Source organism: Silurus meridionalis, chromosome 6, assembly GCF_014805685.1.
Source record: "Silurus meridionalis isolate SWU-2019-XX chromosome 6, ASM1480568v1, whole genome shotgun sequence".
Lineage (NCBI taxonomy): Eukaryota > Metazoa > Chordata > Actinopteri > Siluriformes > Siluridae > Silurus > Silurus meridionalis.
In genome coordinates, this window is record NC_060889.1 from 10,520,535 (window position 1) to 10,535,407 (window position 14,873).

Here is a 14,873-nt window from a genome sequence, read left to right on the forward strand (position 1 = left end):
ACGCATGAGGTGGTCTGACTTTCTCTGAAATCAGTCAGACTTGCAACCAACATTGAAACAGCAAATTAAATTGCAAGCTTTACATTAAAACTTATTCTGGAAACCTTAATGAGAAAACAGTGGTTGCTGAGCAAAGTGTACTAGTGTCGTGTCTACAGACTTTAAAAAAAAAAAAAAAACACCCTAAAAATGTAATTAAAAAGAGGCAGAATCAACATGTGCCCAGTTTTATTTGATGTGGTTACAGTGAACTGAACAGTGACCATTAGTGTGGATGCATCACAGTTTTAATCAATCCTGAACGTCAAAGTAATCAATAGCCTCCTCTCTAGAGTTCCTCCGCCAAGCATTTCTACTGTCAGCCCTGGGGAGAAAAAAAAAAAAAAATAGTAAACAAAGAAGAAAAATATAAATAAATTAAAAACATAAGAAAATTCCAGCTTTACAAATTTCATTTGCATTTTGCACCTTTAAATGTGATCCATAACAGCAAAAAAAATGGAATAAAACAAACATTTTAGAAGAAACAAACATGCACTAACCTGCTTACTTAAGTGTGTACACCCTTTATAATATCAATTAAATAATTGAAGAATAAAGACATTTAAGAGCAAAAATCTTACCCAAAAATAGAGTTGTAAATTAAAAAAAAAAAAAAAATATTATATATATATATATATATATATAAAAAATTCAATAATTTACATTTAATTGGTTGCAAGATCACATCAAAAGTGGAAAATTGATTAGTCATGATTTGTCTTGGTTTTATTTGTGCATCGCAAAAACCTGTAATATTCCAGCGATTATTTCAATGATGTCTAATAAGAGCTAATACATTTATCTTCTCCCAGTTTTGAAATCTAAAACTCAGCACATAGCAATTGTGTATGTGTGTGTGTGTGTGTGTGTGTGCGTGCGTGCGTGCGTGTGTGTGTATATATCCACATACTTGCTGCTGTATTGTTTGATATGGGCAATGGGTGGTGGGGCCCGGGTCGCAGTCTCTCTCTCGATTAGAGCAGTCAGAGTGGAGGTAGGGCATGCAGATTTCCCCCTGCACACATTTCAATAAAAACAGAGCAAAAACTGTTACAAACATGTCTGAATCCACAATCATATTTCCATCAGAAGAATCTATAAAATGAATTGCTGTGCTTTGGGATGCAGTGGTACGTCGTTAGAAGATGGACCGTTAATCTGCCAAATACACTGTATATGAGAAATCGATAATCTATTTAATGCAATGCTCTGATTGGCCACCAGAGGTCTCAACCTGCACAACTCAGAGTTAAAACAAAATCACAATGATGCCAAATTTATTTGATACAATTTTAAATGTTTAAACTTTTAGTAAAAAAAGATTGTATGCATTCTTCTAGGATTTTTACAGACAAAATGCCCATTGTTTAAGATTCAGAAATAATACACAAGACTGTACATTCATAATTTCTTCATTTCAATTTTGTTCAGACTATTCTGAGAATCAAAAATCATGAAATCAGTATTTTCAATCGACTTTAGATAATCGTGTAAGTCACAAAATCTGCTAAATGTGTCTATAATATGCATATGTTAATATGCTTTTAATATTATAGTAATTTCTAAATAATAACATTAAATACATAATAGACAATTAATATTAAAGCTACAGCTTTCTACAGTTTTCCTTACAGTTCTCTGACCCTGAATCTAACACTGGTAAATCTGGATAATAAAGATGCTGATTATTAATAAGCTGTTTCACATTACTGAAAAAGGTAAAAAAAAAAAATGTGAATTCAAGTGAAAACACACAAAACCGTAAAAGGGAACTGGTTTTCCAAAACAGCAAATAATTTTCAGACCTGAAAGCTGTGATAACAACATTGCGTTTGGGCTCGCCATCATAGCTGACGCTCTCTAATCCATACACCTCGGCCAGCTCGTGAACAATTCTCCGCTGATCTCGCTTCATGGGTGGGAAACTGTGACTCCTCTTTGGCTGTTTACCCTGAAAAGCAATAAACCAACCAACAACAAGACCTGAAATAAAAGCTTTAAGACTTTAATGCAAGTCTCAGTGAAAAGCACTGTTACCTTGTTTGCTAGTTCCACCAGATTCCTGATTTCCTCTTCCACCTCACTGACAAACTTGAAGTCCCTTCTACATAAGAAGAGCAACCATAAAAAAAATATATTTGGCATTAAAATGATAAAAGACCGATGAACTGATGAAATCTTTGTATCGGTGTTCCTATTTAAGTAGATAGCAAGCATGTGTACATTATATATACAGCGTGTTTACACAATCAGATTGTTTTTTTTTCCATTAACCAGACTTCCTTCTTCTTCTTTCGGCTGCTCCCGTTAGGGGTCGCCACAGCGGATCATCAGTCTCCATATTACTCCTCTACATTTGTCTTTTTCCAACAAACCACCTGCATGTCTTCCCTCTACTACATCCATGAACCTCCTCCTTGGTCTTCCTCTTTTCTCCTTTCTGCCGGCTCCATCCTCAGCATTCTTCTACCAATATACCCCATGTCCCTCCTCTGCACATGTCCAAACCATCTCAATCTCACCTCCCTCACCTCGTCTCCAAAACGTCCTACATGCACTGTCCCTCTAATAAACTCCTTTTTAATCCTGTCCATCGTCGTCACTCCCAACGAAAACCTCAACATCTTCAGCTCTGCTACCTCCAGCTCCACCTCCTGTCTTTTACTCAATGCCACTGTCTCTAATCCATACAACATCACAGGTCTCACTACATTCCTAAAACGGTCTCTTTCACTCTCACAGATACTCTTCTATCACAAATCACTCCTGCCACTCTTCTCCACCCACTCCACCCTGCCTGCACTCTTTTCTTCACTTCTCTAACACACTCTCCAATACTTTGCACTTTGCTTCTCTCAGCCTGGCTTCCACTACTCTTTCCCATAACTTCATGATGTGACTGATCAACTTTATTCCCCTGTAGTTACTGCAGGTCTGCACATCTCCCTTATTCTTAAAGATCAGTACCAGCACACTCCTTCTCCATTTCTCAGGCATCCTCTCACCTTCCAGAATCTTATTAAACAAACTGGTTAAAAACTCCACTGCATCTCTCCTAAACATCTCCATGCTTCTACCGGTATGTCATCTGGTCCAACCGACTTTCCACTCTTCATCCTCTTAATCACTGCTCTCACTTCCTCCTTACTAATCCTATCCACTTCCTGCTTCACCACCTCCACACCATCCAACCTTCTCTCTCTCTCATTTTCCTCGTTCATCAGCTGCTCAAAATACTCCCTCCACCTTCTCAACACACTCTCCTCACTAGTCAACACATTTCCATCTCCATCCTTTATTGCTCTAACTTGCAGCACATCCTTCCCAGCTCAGTCCCTCTGCCTGGCCAATTGGTATAAATCCTTTTCTCCTTCCTTAGTGTCCAAGTTCTCATACAGCTCCTCATTTGCCTTTTCCTTGGCTTTCGCCACACCCTTTTGCCAAACCAAATCCCACCACCACATCTCTTTGTCTTCCATTTCCATATGTCACAAGTACATTTCTAGCTGTCTCCCTCATCACTTCTGCAGTAGTTGCCCAATCATCCAGCACCTCTTCACCACCACTGAGCCCCTGTCTGACCTCTTCCCTAAATCTCACACTACACTCTTCCTCATTCAGTTTCCACCATTTTTTTTTTTCTATGTTATTCTTCACTCTCCCACTTCCAATGCTCCTTACTCCCTTTCCTCTTGGTCTTCTGAACACACGTCAACCTTTCTTAATCTCATTTTTCATATACCTCTCCCCCTTTACCAGTCAGAATACCAACGTTTAATGTGCCCATTCTAAACTCATACACTTCTCTTTTTCCTGCTGTCTCTGTAGACGTCTCCTCTCCTTCTTGCTCCTTTGGCCAACAGTAGCCCGATTTCCACCAGTACCCTGTTGGCTTACAATACCTGTGGCGGTCGGTGGTAAACCGGGCCTTGACCAATCCGCTATGAAACTCTTGTTCCTGAACATTTGGTTTTACGCTGGATGCCCTTCCTAACGCAACCCTCCCCATTTTTCCGGGCTTGGGACCGGCAATAAGAGTGCACTTCCTTGTGCAACCCTAATGGCTGGGTTATTCACCAGACTTCCGCTGAATGTGTATAGAATCCAAATCAATCTCTAGATAAAGATGTGAGGGGAATCAAACCTGGCATCATCTTTGAGAGAATCGCTGTATTTGCACGTGGAGGATTTATTGAATGGATCGACTGTTGGATCGACCTGGAGTGCCTCCGCAAGTCGTCTGTTAGGAAACAACATAAAATATCATCCTCAGGAGAACATTCGACCAGATGTAGACACAGGACTTCTACCGTGCAGGAGAAATTATGGCATAAAGGACATTAATACTCGTGTGACAAAAGAAGGCTCACCGATTTCTTTCCAGGGTAGCGCACTCCTGATCACATTCTAGTCTTTAAAACACGGAAATCAGAAATATTAGTTAGATGGAATGTTGTGATACTGCAAATGAAGGTCGGGAGAAAAGAAAAAAAAAACAGGTAGTCAAAGATCACCTGGCCTGTTTCTGGTTCTTCTTGGTAAGCTGGGCAATGTTCACAGACTCTCCTAACTGCATATCTGACAACTTACTCGCCATGGCAATAGCTGCATATCTGAAAAAAAGATGAATCATGAATGCATTGGATGCATCACTGACTAGAAAGTAGCAAGAGTAGCTGGTTGCAGTAAAAAACAAAAAACAAAAACAAAAACCAAAAATATATATATATATATATATATATATATATATATATATATATATATATATATATATATATATATATATATATATATATATATATATATGAAGAAAAAAAAAAGTTTCTTCTGTAGTTTTTTTTCATCAAAAAAAAAAAATGTTCAGCTACTGTATACAAGCTTCACAGTGCAACACTACTGCTGTTACATTGTTATAAAGAAAGGTTTACATCGCTCTGGTTTGATGACTGTGCCACTTCAATCAAGCACCATATGCAATTTCACTTTGTTTCTTGCAGAATTAATATTTGATGCTCGCTCTAAGACACAGCAAGGAAGCAAGTGTGAAATTGATTTCTTTTTCTTCCCTTTTGGAGCTTGTGTAAAGCAGAATATCTAAATAAATCAGTTTTCTCTTGCTCTTCAGTTCTCTTGTACAGATGTGTTAAAAAAACAAAATAAGAAATTTTATTGCTCATTAATATTCCTAATAATAATAATATCAAATAGTATTTGTATGTGAATTGCCCATTAGGATTCAGTTCATTTTACAAAAACATTAGGATAAAACATAAAATCATATACAGTTTTAATTGTGGGTAATGTAGGGCATACGTAGGTAAGTAATGTAATTGTAGGTGGGATTGTAAAATTTACCATGAATATCTTATTGTACTATAATAAGACTTTAAAGTACAGAGTAAACTCTGTATACGCTGAAATCCTGACCTCTGAGAGGAGCAGGCTGCCTCAGTACAGGGTATAGTCTCCTTCCTGCGTCCACATTCGCACTGCATTGCCACCTAGAGGACAAAACAGACTATAGTGTGACTACTGTGATTATTAAGAGTGCATTTTAGTGCAAATTAGTGATCAGAAAAAAAAAAAATGTGTAAAGGTCGATTCTTTTTATTTTTTACTCATTTGAGCCTTCTACTTTGATCGTTACCAAAAACACATTATTAATGATCCAACATAAAAGATAACGTGGAAAGAGGTTAATACCCTGGCAGTGCAGGTAGAGTGGGGGCAGGGGGTGCCAGGGTGGCATGGAGCGTTACAGGGGTGCCCACACTCGGATCTAGGGTGTGGGCAAGGCTGCTTACAGTCTCCTTCAGTTTGGCACTCTCCACGATGGCATATTCTTTTGCAGTGGTGAAAGCCACAGGACAACAATTTATTACAGACCAGACCACATGAGATCTCCTGGAGGTGACATGGGATATTACTTCTTTGCTGGAGAGGAAACAACAGAGCAGAAAAAAGAGGGAAAGAATAATGACTGATGTCTTCTTTTTGCTTTGCCACTATAGAGCATTTAAAAATGCTAGTCATAGTGATGAGACTAAAAGTATTGTATTGTGTCTTGAACAGACATCTTGGAGCTGGCTGTATTGTGCATTGAACTGCTTTGTCATTTAAGCATGCATAATTAGAATTCTGTGCTACCTCGTGGTTGCCCATGCACCACTTCTTGGTGAGGTAGGTACAGGGAGGGCATTTCTCCTCGCTGTGACAGGAGTGCATAACTGTAAAAAAGAATTTAATTAAATACATGTACAATCAGGTGGCAAAAGAAAAGAATAGACATTTGTTCTCAATTCTCCTATGTAAGGTCTTTCCAGTGCTCATCTGTATACTCTGCTCAAAATCCTCTTCACCTTGATAGAATACTCAAAAGACCGGATTACAAAATCCTACAATTCATGCTAACACGGTCGTTCTTGAACAACATAACATTTTTTTGTCTAAGGAAATTCAGTATTTGAGCCCTTTCCATAAATCAGCATAACTGTATTGTGTAGGTACTTTACATTTTTTGCCTAAGAGTTGCTGATTTCTATGTTTTGTTTTGACCAGGACACAAAACATCAATGGAAAAAAGGTAAATCAAGAAAAGCTTACTCTTTAAGAATATATTGCAGACACCTGGTCATTAGTACTTTTTGAGCATCACATTTCAAATTTAGTCCCAATTTGATCTTATAAAGTCCCTTCACTCTTCTGAGATGATGTTTATTTAGATTTTGTAATGTGCTTGTGGACATTTGTGTTCCTCAGCCACAAGGGTGTATGTAAAGTCCGGTACTGATGTAGGTGAGGAGGCCTGGGGTGCAGTGTTTTAATTAATCCCAAAGGTGTTTAGGGATGAGATCAGAGCTCTATAGCAGGCCACTTAAGATTTTCCTCTTCAAACCATGTAAACTATATCTTAATGGAGTTCGCTTTGTGCATCACATGCTAAAACTGGTTCAAGTAAGCGCAAAATTTTATTATACCGCATCCAAACACATCCTATACAATTGTGTGCCTCTGGCTTTGTGGTAACAGTTTGGAGAAGAACCAAATATTGCAGGAAAGGTCAGGTGTCTTAATACTTGTCCATATAGTGCATTTCCTTCATCTTTAAATAATACATTCAGCAAAACAAAAGACTGAATGAGTGAGCCCTCCAATAATGTTTGATCACTGAACAGCAGTCAGTGTGACAAGGGTACCTGGGTGATCACAGTCATGCTGGCGTGTGCAGGGGTTTTTGCACTCTGGAGGTTTGGTACCACAGGGGATGGGTGGGAACATCACAGTTTCACCACAGTAGCAGGCCAGCTCATCAAAACCTATACAAAGTAAGCAAATATCATGGCTGCCTTTTCTTGTACCCAAAATAGCTTCATGTTTGAACAGGGAGGAAATTGCTTATAGAATGTGTATCAGTAAGGACTCACTGGTTTGCCAGCAGGGCTGGCAGTTTCCTCTGTGACACACCTCCTGACACCGGTGGAGGCCACAATTGAGCTTGTAGCCACAGATAATTGTGCATTTATGCTCAGTGTCCTAAATTGAAAAAAAAAAAGAATGAATCTGCTGCTGTTAAATGTTGTCAAATTGAACTGATTTAGAAGTTACCTACCACACAGCATATCTCTCCACACTTGTGTCTGCCACACGAGCGCTTCTTGTTGCAACGTCTCTCACAGGTAAACAGCAACTCGTCTAGGAAACATTCATATTTTAGGATCATTGAGTAAAATGACTAAATGTTCATTTTATAGACTGACTGCAATTCAGATGATTATACCAGAAACACATCCATTCCTCACCTTCACTATGGATCAAAGCACATGGTACCTCCTGCAAAAGGGAAAATATGGCAGAATTATAGTATTTCCAGCTCTAGTAAGTACATTAAAATGCATTTAGGCATTAGCTGAAAGACTAACCTTGGTTTTAATGCCACATTTGCACTTAATGGTGGAGGTGAGAGCACACGGACCACATTTGTCTTCATGGCAAAGTTTATCACACAGATGAATAGTGTCTGTAAGGGTTCGGGTTAAAAGGAGACAAGGAAGAAAATAAAATAAAAAAGAATTTCCAACTACAATTGAAAACTATTAAATGAGAACAATGACCGTTGTATCCAGCATCTCGTCGATACGATATTTCTCTTGTATAGCACTTTAAGCAGAATGGGTACAATACTCGTCATTAGAAACTAATATTCTGCACTGGATAATCATGTTTTAAACTCGTTTTATATATAATCTCATTAAATACTACTAAGAATTACAATGATCTGAAAATATGATTTATAGTTGGGGGAAGAGATGCAAAACACAACCTGCTTTTTATTAAAGCAGTTTATTATTATTATTAGTAACATTTGTGAATTTTATTTGATTTTATTAAATTCATTAAATACAATTAAATAAATGGAAAAATAAAATTAGTTTACATTTGTTAGACTCCATTTGTTTTACATTTAATGTTTAATTTTCTAAAAGATTGAATCTACTTAACTGTTCTACTTATTTCAGAATACTTTAACAAATGTCTTCATTCCTTCCACCTTTTATTCCTTTACTCCCTCCATATGTGGAAAATTAAGAAAAATTCTTTTGAAAGAGAAACTAAATATCATCTTAAATACATAAAACGCTAAAGAATCCATTAAAGATCCTAAAGGTTTTTTATAGCCACTTCCTAGCTAACTATTTTTTTTCAATTTTTATACCCCTGGCAAGTTTAATAATAAAAAATGCATTCAAAGTGTGAGGTGGAGACCACACCTACACACACACACACACACACACCTACACACACACACACCCCCTACCTACCTACGTCACCGCAAGGCAGGGGCTTGCTGCACATCTTTCCACAAGATGGAATAGGGTCAGTGCAACACCGTCTCTCTGGATAGCCCAGCTCCAGGAGTTTAGCTATGGCTGTCTGTCCACAGGGGCAGCGACACACCAGAATGGGCAAGCGAGGACATGGCTGGCACCTGCCTGGGTGGCACACCTGCTGGCAGTGGTGGGCTTGGCATTCCAGAATCCTGGAGAAAAGGTGATCTTTAAATTATTTTTTTCCTCAAAACAGCTACTTTCAAAATACACTTTATCTTCTCACAGATCTTTAATTGTATATATTAAAAGCAAAAGAGGAGCACATTAACAAAAATGGAAACTGACTTGCCACATGGCTTGTTGCAGGAGAAATATCCAAATCCGTCGAAGCTAGCCGAATCGGTACCACATGCCTCCTCCCTTTGCATCGCCCCGCAGTAACACACTACATAACACACAGAGAAAACAAAAATGGCTCCAGCAGCACATGAACTATGACACACAAATGCTGGTGCTAGTTTTAGAAATGAATTAAAGATTCAGTGGTTTGTTTCATAATTAAAAAAAATGTGGAAAAAGAGGTTTGTAGACACCTAATTATAAAATCCCTAAGACACAAAGCCACAAAGTTGTAAGACTACTATTGTGCAGAACTGTATGCTGCAGCAAAAACTCATATCCCAGCAACATGATGCCGTTTCCTTAACACATGTTTTTCTATAATAGGCGTAGCAAAATTCAAGTGGTCTACACAAACCCTTACACTGACCCAAATGAACACCTTGAGAATGATCAAATACTGGCTGCACCCCAGGTCTCTTAACCCAACCTCACTAAAGCTCTTCGGAAGAATGAGTACAAATACCCACAGAAATGCTCTTCTAGTGAGTACACTTACCCTGCTGGACCTGGAGCTGGCAGGGCTGACAAAGGCCCTGGTGACAAATCTGTGTACAGTGGTGCTTCTTGCAGTTTAACTGAGCGCCACATTCCTGGTCACAGCACAAAGCTCCTGTCTGACTGCAGCGCACTTGCTTACTACACACACAGAAAAACACTCAGAGGAGGTACGACGTATATGATTGTTCGGTGACAGATTGCTTGACATGTATTACCTGATTCTTCCACAAACACAAGATTTGGTGGTAAATGCTGGACACTGTGGACAAGGGCCTGGGTGGCATAAACTGCACAGAAGGAAACTCGGATTACTCATCAGCAGTATTACAGTTTCAAGTAACCCTATATTATACTCTTGCTTCATGTAGATAATTATTAATGCAGCACTGATTTGAGTTCATGTCTTTAAGTGGGCTTCAGTAAATTATCGGATAATCTGCTGGAAGTAAACATAAAAGTTACATGTTGCAGCGGTGATTGCAGTCTCCACTACTCCTCTTCTTCCCACATACTTCACCACAGCTGTGTGGAATCTCTCTGTGCTGATACTCCGGATTGGTCACCTTCCCTGAAAAGTCAAACAGCGACAGGAAACGATGGGTACTCCTTAAAAATGATGCTTAAACACCCAAAATATAAAGATGGTTATAGAAGCCGCTTCCTACCACAGAAACAGATGTAAGACGTTGGAAATTTTAACGCCACATTTTGGCAAGCAGGACAACGCCAGCCTTTGCCAGTCTCTGTAAAACAAACATTTTATTTTACAGCATGTTTATTATCAGTGGTAGACAAATATTCGATCATAGCTAAAGATGCTTTTCCCCCCTGTATGTGAATACTGTACCGTCTGCCTGTGAGGCAGGGGAACGAGCCCATTTCTTGATGCAGTTCAGGTGGAAGACGTGGAAGCAGCTCTGACAGCTCCAAACGGGAGCCATGACACGAATCACATCACAGCACACCATGCACTCGTACTTCTCTTCAGTCAATTGCTCAATGAGGCACCCTGAATACACATACACCAAATATTCTGATATTATAATTGTTATGGCAGAAAAAAAATTGCACACAAGTGTTCTACAAAGGAAAGATTTACAGAGGAGAATTGATTGGTATTTAGCTAAATTAAATGACAAGGAACAATACAGGAAATATGAATAAGCCCACCTAGACAAGTACAGTTTAATCTAGATTCCACTGCCACAGCTACAAATAATTGCTCAGAATGTGTAAAATAAAAAAATTTAAACTTCACCAGTTTGGGTCTCTTTGTTCTTGGGTGGCTCTACACGTTTCACTGGCCCAGTCCTCCTCTCAGTATGCCCTCCTCTCTTTTGTCCTTGCTCTTGAAATTGGGGTTTCCTCCACTGGTCTTTTCCACTTGCTCCACCTCTCCGGTTAGGCTCCTCTTTGCTTCCTCTGGCCTTGTCTTCTCTTGGTTTCTCCTTGTCCATATCCACTTGTGGTGGATCTCTCTCTCTCCAGTTCCCTTGGCTGCTAGCATGAGAGGCAGGCCCCTTCTTCCTTGGGTAACCTTGTCTTTCTCCTCCTCCTCCTCCTGCTCTAAATCCTCTGTTGTTCCTGTGCCCATGTTCTAGTTCAGTGGGCACTACACTGGCTATATAATCGACCTCTGCTGCAGGATTGTCCTGATTGCCCTCTTTATGTCTGGGTAATGGCTTTCTTGCATCTCTGCCTCTCCTGGGCATTGGTGGCCAGGTTTCTCTGGGTTCATGTTGGAACTTGCCCATGTAGGATTCTTCAGGGTTTTTTTGCTGATCCTCCACCTCCGTGGATCTGTACGCAGGTGAGGTCATTGGTTGCTGGCCAACATATGCGCCATTATCCTGGACTGTGGAGCCATTATCACCTTTAGTTCTTGGCCATCTTGGACCATGGAACCAACGCTCACCATTACCCCGACCTCCCCTCCCTCCTCTCCCTCTTCCCCTCCCTCCCCTTGTTTCACATCTGGTAGATGAGTTGTTGTGTGGTGTGTCTGCAGCTGCATGGTCAGAGAAATCATTCTGCTCTTCTGGATATGTGGCTTGATTTAAATGTCCTGAACTTGCATGCGCTCTACCTTGACCTCCACGCTTTCGATTGTGGCCTGACCGTGGATGACCCCTTCGGGACGCTGACTGGCTGGGCCTCGTGGATGCATAATCAGGATTATCTTTGCCTGGTAACAATGGGGAATAATGATCAGTATAGTTGCCAATCATATAATTCACTAACTGTCAATTCAAATGGTTCATAACAGATTCTAGCATTAAACAATATTTCCATATAAATGTTGCTGATTATCAGTTTCACACTGAATAGTCAATGATCACCACTGTTCATAAGAAGCATAAAATGACTGCTATTGTTCAATCACTACTAATTCACTTTGTTCCTCAGTGATCTTTTTAGCTGTATATATTTAAATTAGTAAAAGTCTACATTCTTGACATAAATTCTAATATTATTTAAATGATTTGGGAATCCATGACCAAAGATGATTTTAAAATATGTAAAGTACTAGTCTAAATTCTTAGACACACCTTCTCCTTCAGTGTTTAACATTGTACATCAATACTGAAGACATAAAAAAAAAATCTCAAATTGGCTCATCAACCAAAGGATATATATTTATATGTTTTTTTTTAGGGGTGTAAAGGTACACAAAATACCTTGGTTTCAAGTCTCAGTCAATTTTAGATAAAATGCCTGCTTGGTTAAACTATATTTAAATTCATATTTTATAAAAAAATAAATATATACAAATAAAACAGAGTAAATCAAATTATGCAATACACTATTATATTGATTATATCTATCTATCTAAAAAATATTTAATCACATGATTGTCATGAGTTAACTCGGATTAATCGCAACTTAATTGCACATCATCTGTTCTAAATATTCCTTAAATTCATAATTAAAAAGTTTTAATACTCTAATCAAAATGGGCATGGACAAATATAGATGCTTTATTCAAATGTATGTGTATTATTAGTGAAACCACACTCAACATAGAACATGAGGACAAAATGTTCTTTTAAACGTTTAAATGTAATTATGTTTTTTTAAATTATGTAAATCATCGAGACACCAAACAGCAGCTTTGCTATGTTTCCACACGGACAGTTTTAATTGCTGGATTTTGGGCACATTTTGGACTTGGCATATCAGTAAAACCAATGTTTTGTGATTGAAAATAATTGCTTGTTGTTTTTTTGGTTAAATGAAGCACATCTTGAATAAACGTGTATTGTGTTAAAGGCTTTAATTTCACCTCATATATTTAATTAGATTTCTTAATAAAAATGGTCAACCAGAAAGCTGCATTAATTGCATGTTAATAAAATTAGTGTCATTAAAATTTAGCACAGCCCTAATGCATATATTCTATATATATATATATATATATATATATATATATATATATATATATATATAATATAATAAATATATATTTTTTACAGTTCTGATTAACTTGTTAGTGTTTTAATGATATTCTTCCAACTTTCATAAATGTAAGCAGTTCATGATCATAAAAGATCAATACGTCAGAATGAATCTGCAAATGATCATATGACGTCATCTCGGGACCTTTTACCTTTTTATAGCTACCTTCCCCTTAAAGGTTAATCAGTTAGATTGTTGCTTGTGGCTAAAGTACACTGGTCAGGGTAAAACCTGAATAATTTACACAACAGGCTGCTCCTTTTACACACTATAACAAGCCAGAATGTATTATATCCACCTCATTAATACAAATATTAAACTTTTATTCATCCGATTCACACTGAGTGTGTATCAGCATCAGATCTAACACAAACCCTGCTGTACGCCGGACAGGGAATAAGTTAGCTAACACACTAAATAACCAACCAGCTAATTGAATTTATTTTAGCGGTTTATGTGTGGGAGCTAGTTTAGTGTGACAGAGGGTAAGCAGCTAACACGCGAGACCCACACCGCCAGACAGAGTAGCCGGTTAACCTGCTAGCTACATACACTATTAGCAAGCTAAGCGCCTCACTGTTAGCATCACAACAAACTAGCATGCTGAAAATAGCGGACAAAGTTAACGGATTAGTTAGATATTTACCTGTCTCTGAGGTTTCAGCCATTCGGATACATGAAAAGAAAACAAAGATATTTGTTCTCTAAATATTTCTGCGGCGTCTCCTCTACCGGCTGTCAAACGCAAATGAAGTGCCTGTCGCTAGCTAACAGTAAACAGGGCTAAAAGTCATTCGCTAGGCGCGTTCAACCAATCAGAGAAGACGACGGAGCTCGCAGCCGTTACGTCATCACCCCAGGAGAAGACCTCGAGGAACTCTTTCCAAAAGTTCTTGGAACTTCCTAAAGGGGTTCCATAATTCCCTTTATCATTCTGTTCAAAGTTTATTTTATTATTTCTGCCCTTGTTTTGATTGTCATTATTAAATATGATTTCTATATTTTCTATGTCTATAATGCACTGACTGCCTTAACAAACTCTCTATACTGCATTGACAATGTAAACTCTTGAGAGAGAGAAGATAAACGGTATTTTGATTCCTCTGTATGTCTCCACATATAGTGGTGTTGACAAATCAAAACCTTGAACCTTGAATTTTACAATATCAATTTTTACATATTTACATCTAATCTATTAGTGGTGGACAGTAACAAAGTAAATGTAATTCTATACTGTACATAAGGAGCCTTTTCGTGTATCTGTACTTTACTGAAGTATTTCCATTTGGGAGATTTTAACTTTGACTTTTAATTTAGACTTTGACTTTAATACTACATTTCAGTCATCCTCATTTTGCGATATCATTCGTGCCTTTTTTATTTATGTGTTTATAAAAATTTAACTGGTCAAGCATGTAGCAATCCACCAATCAGGACAGATCGAGGGCTCTTGCTTAAGTCAAGTCAAGTCAAGTCAAGTCAAGTTTATTTCTATAGCACTTTTCACAACAGACATTGTCTCAAAGCAGCTTTACAGAATTAAACAGTTAAGGTGAATACTGTGTGTTTATCCCTGATGAGCAGCCATGGGTGACAGTGGCAAGGAAAAACTCCCTTAGATGTTATGAGGAAGAAACCTTGAGAGGA

The 14,873-nt window shown here is 38.3% G+C and overlaps 1 protein-coding gene across 1 annotated transcript; it reads right to left on the minus strand.

Moving 5' to 3' along the window:
• Positions 1 to 211: 211 nt before the first annotated feature.
• Positions 212 to 14,102, minus strand: nfx1 (nuclear transcription factor, X-box binding 1). Its single transcript, XM_046852484.1, has 24 exons — positions 13,873 to 14,102; positions 11,029 to 11,955; positions 10,618 to 10,779; positions 10,436 to 10,513; positions 10,233 to 10,338; positions 9,986 to 10,057; positions 9,769 to 9,908; positions 9,216 to 9,315; positions 8,862 to 9,079; positions 7,962 to 8,059; positions 7,842 to 7,872; positions 7,652 to 7,734; positions 7,467 to 7,575; positions 7,239 to 7,358; positions 6,190 to 6,269; positions 5,746 to 5,976; positions 5,470 to 5,543; positions 4,557 to 4,655; positions 4,413 to 4,454; positions 4,187 to 4,282; positions 2,080 to 2,146; positions 1,848 to 1,993; positions 953 to 1,057; positions 212 to 364 (listed from the first exon to the last, which is right to left on the minus strand). Exons 1-24 carry the CDS (start codon positions 13,892 to 13,894, stop codon positions 292 to 294), a joined length of 3,279 nt encoding a protein of 1,092 aa, XP_046708440.1. The 5' UTR covers positions 13,895 to 14,102; the 3' UTR covers positions 212 to 291.
• Positions 14,103 to 14,873: the final 771 nt, after the last annotated feature.

Coding starts and splice junctions, on each gene's coding strand:
- nfx1 (XM_046852484.1), bottom strand. CDS start 13,894: ATGGCTGAAACCTCAGAGACAG. Junction 4,656..5,469: donor GCAGCCTGCTCCTCTCAGAG/GTCAGGATTTCA, acceptor TCTTTTTTTCAG/ATATGCAGCTATTGCCATGG. Junction 1,994..2,079: donor TGGTGGAACTAGCAAACAAG/GTAACAGTGCTT, acceptor ATTGCTTTTCAG/GGTAAACAGCCAAAGAGGAG.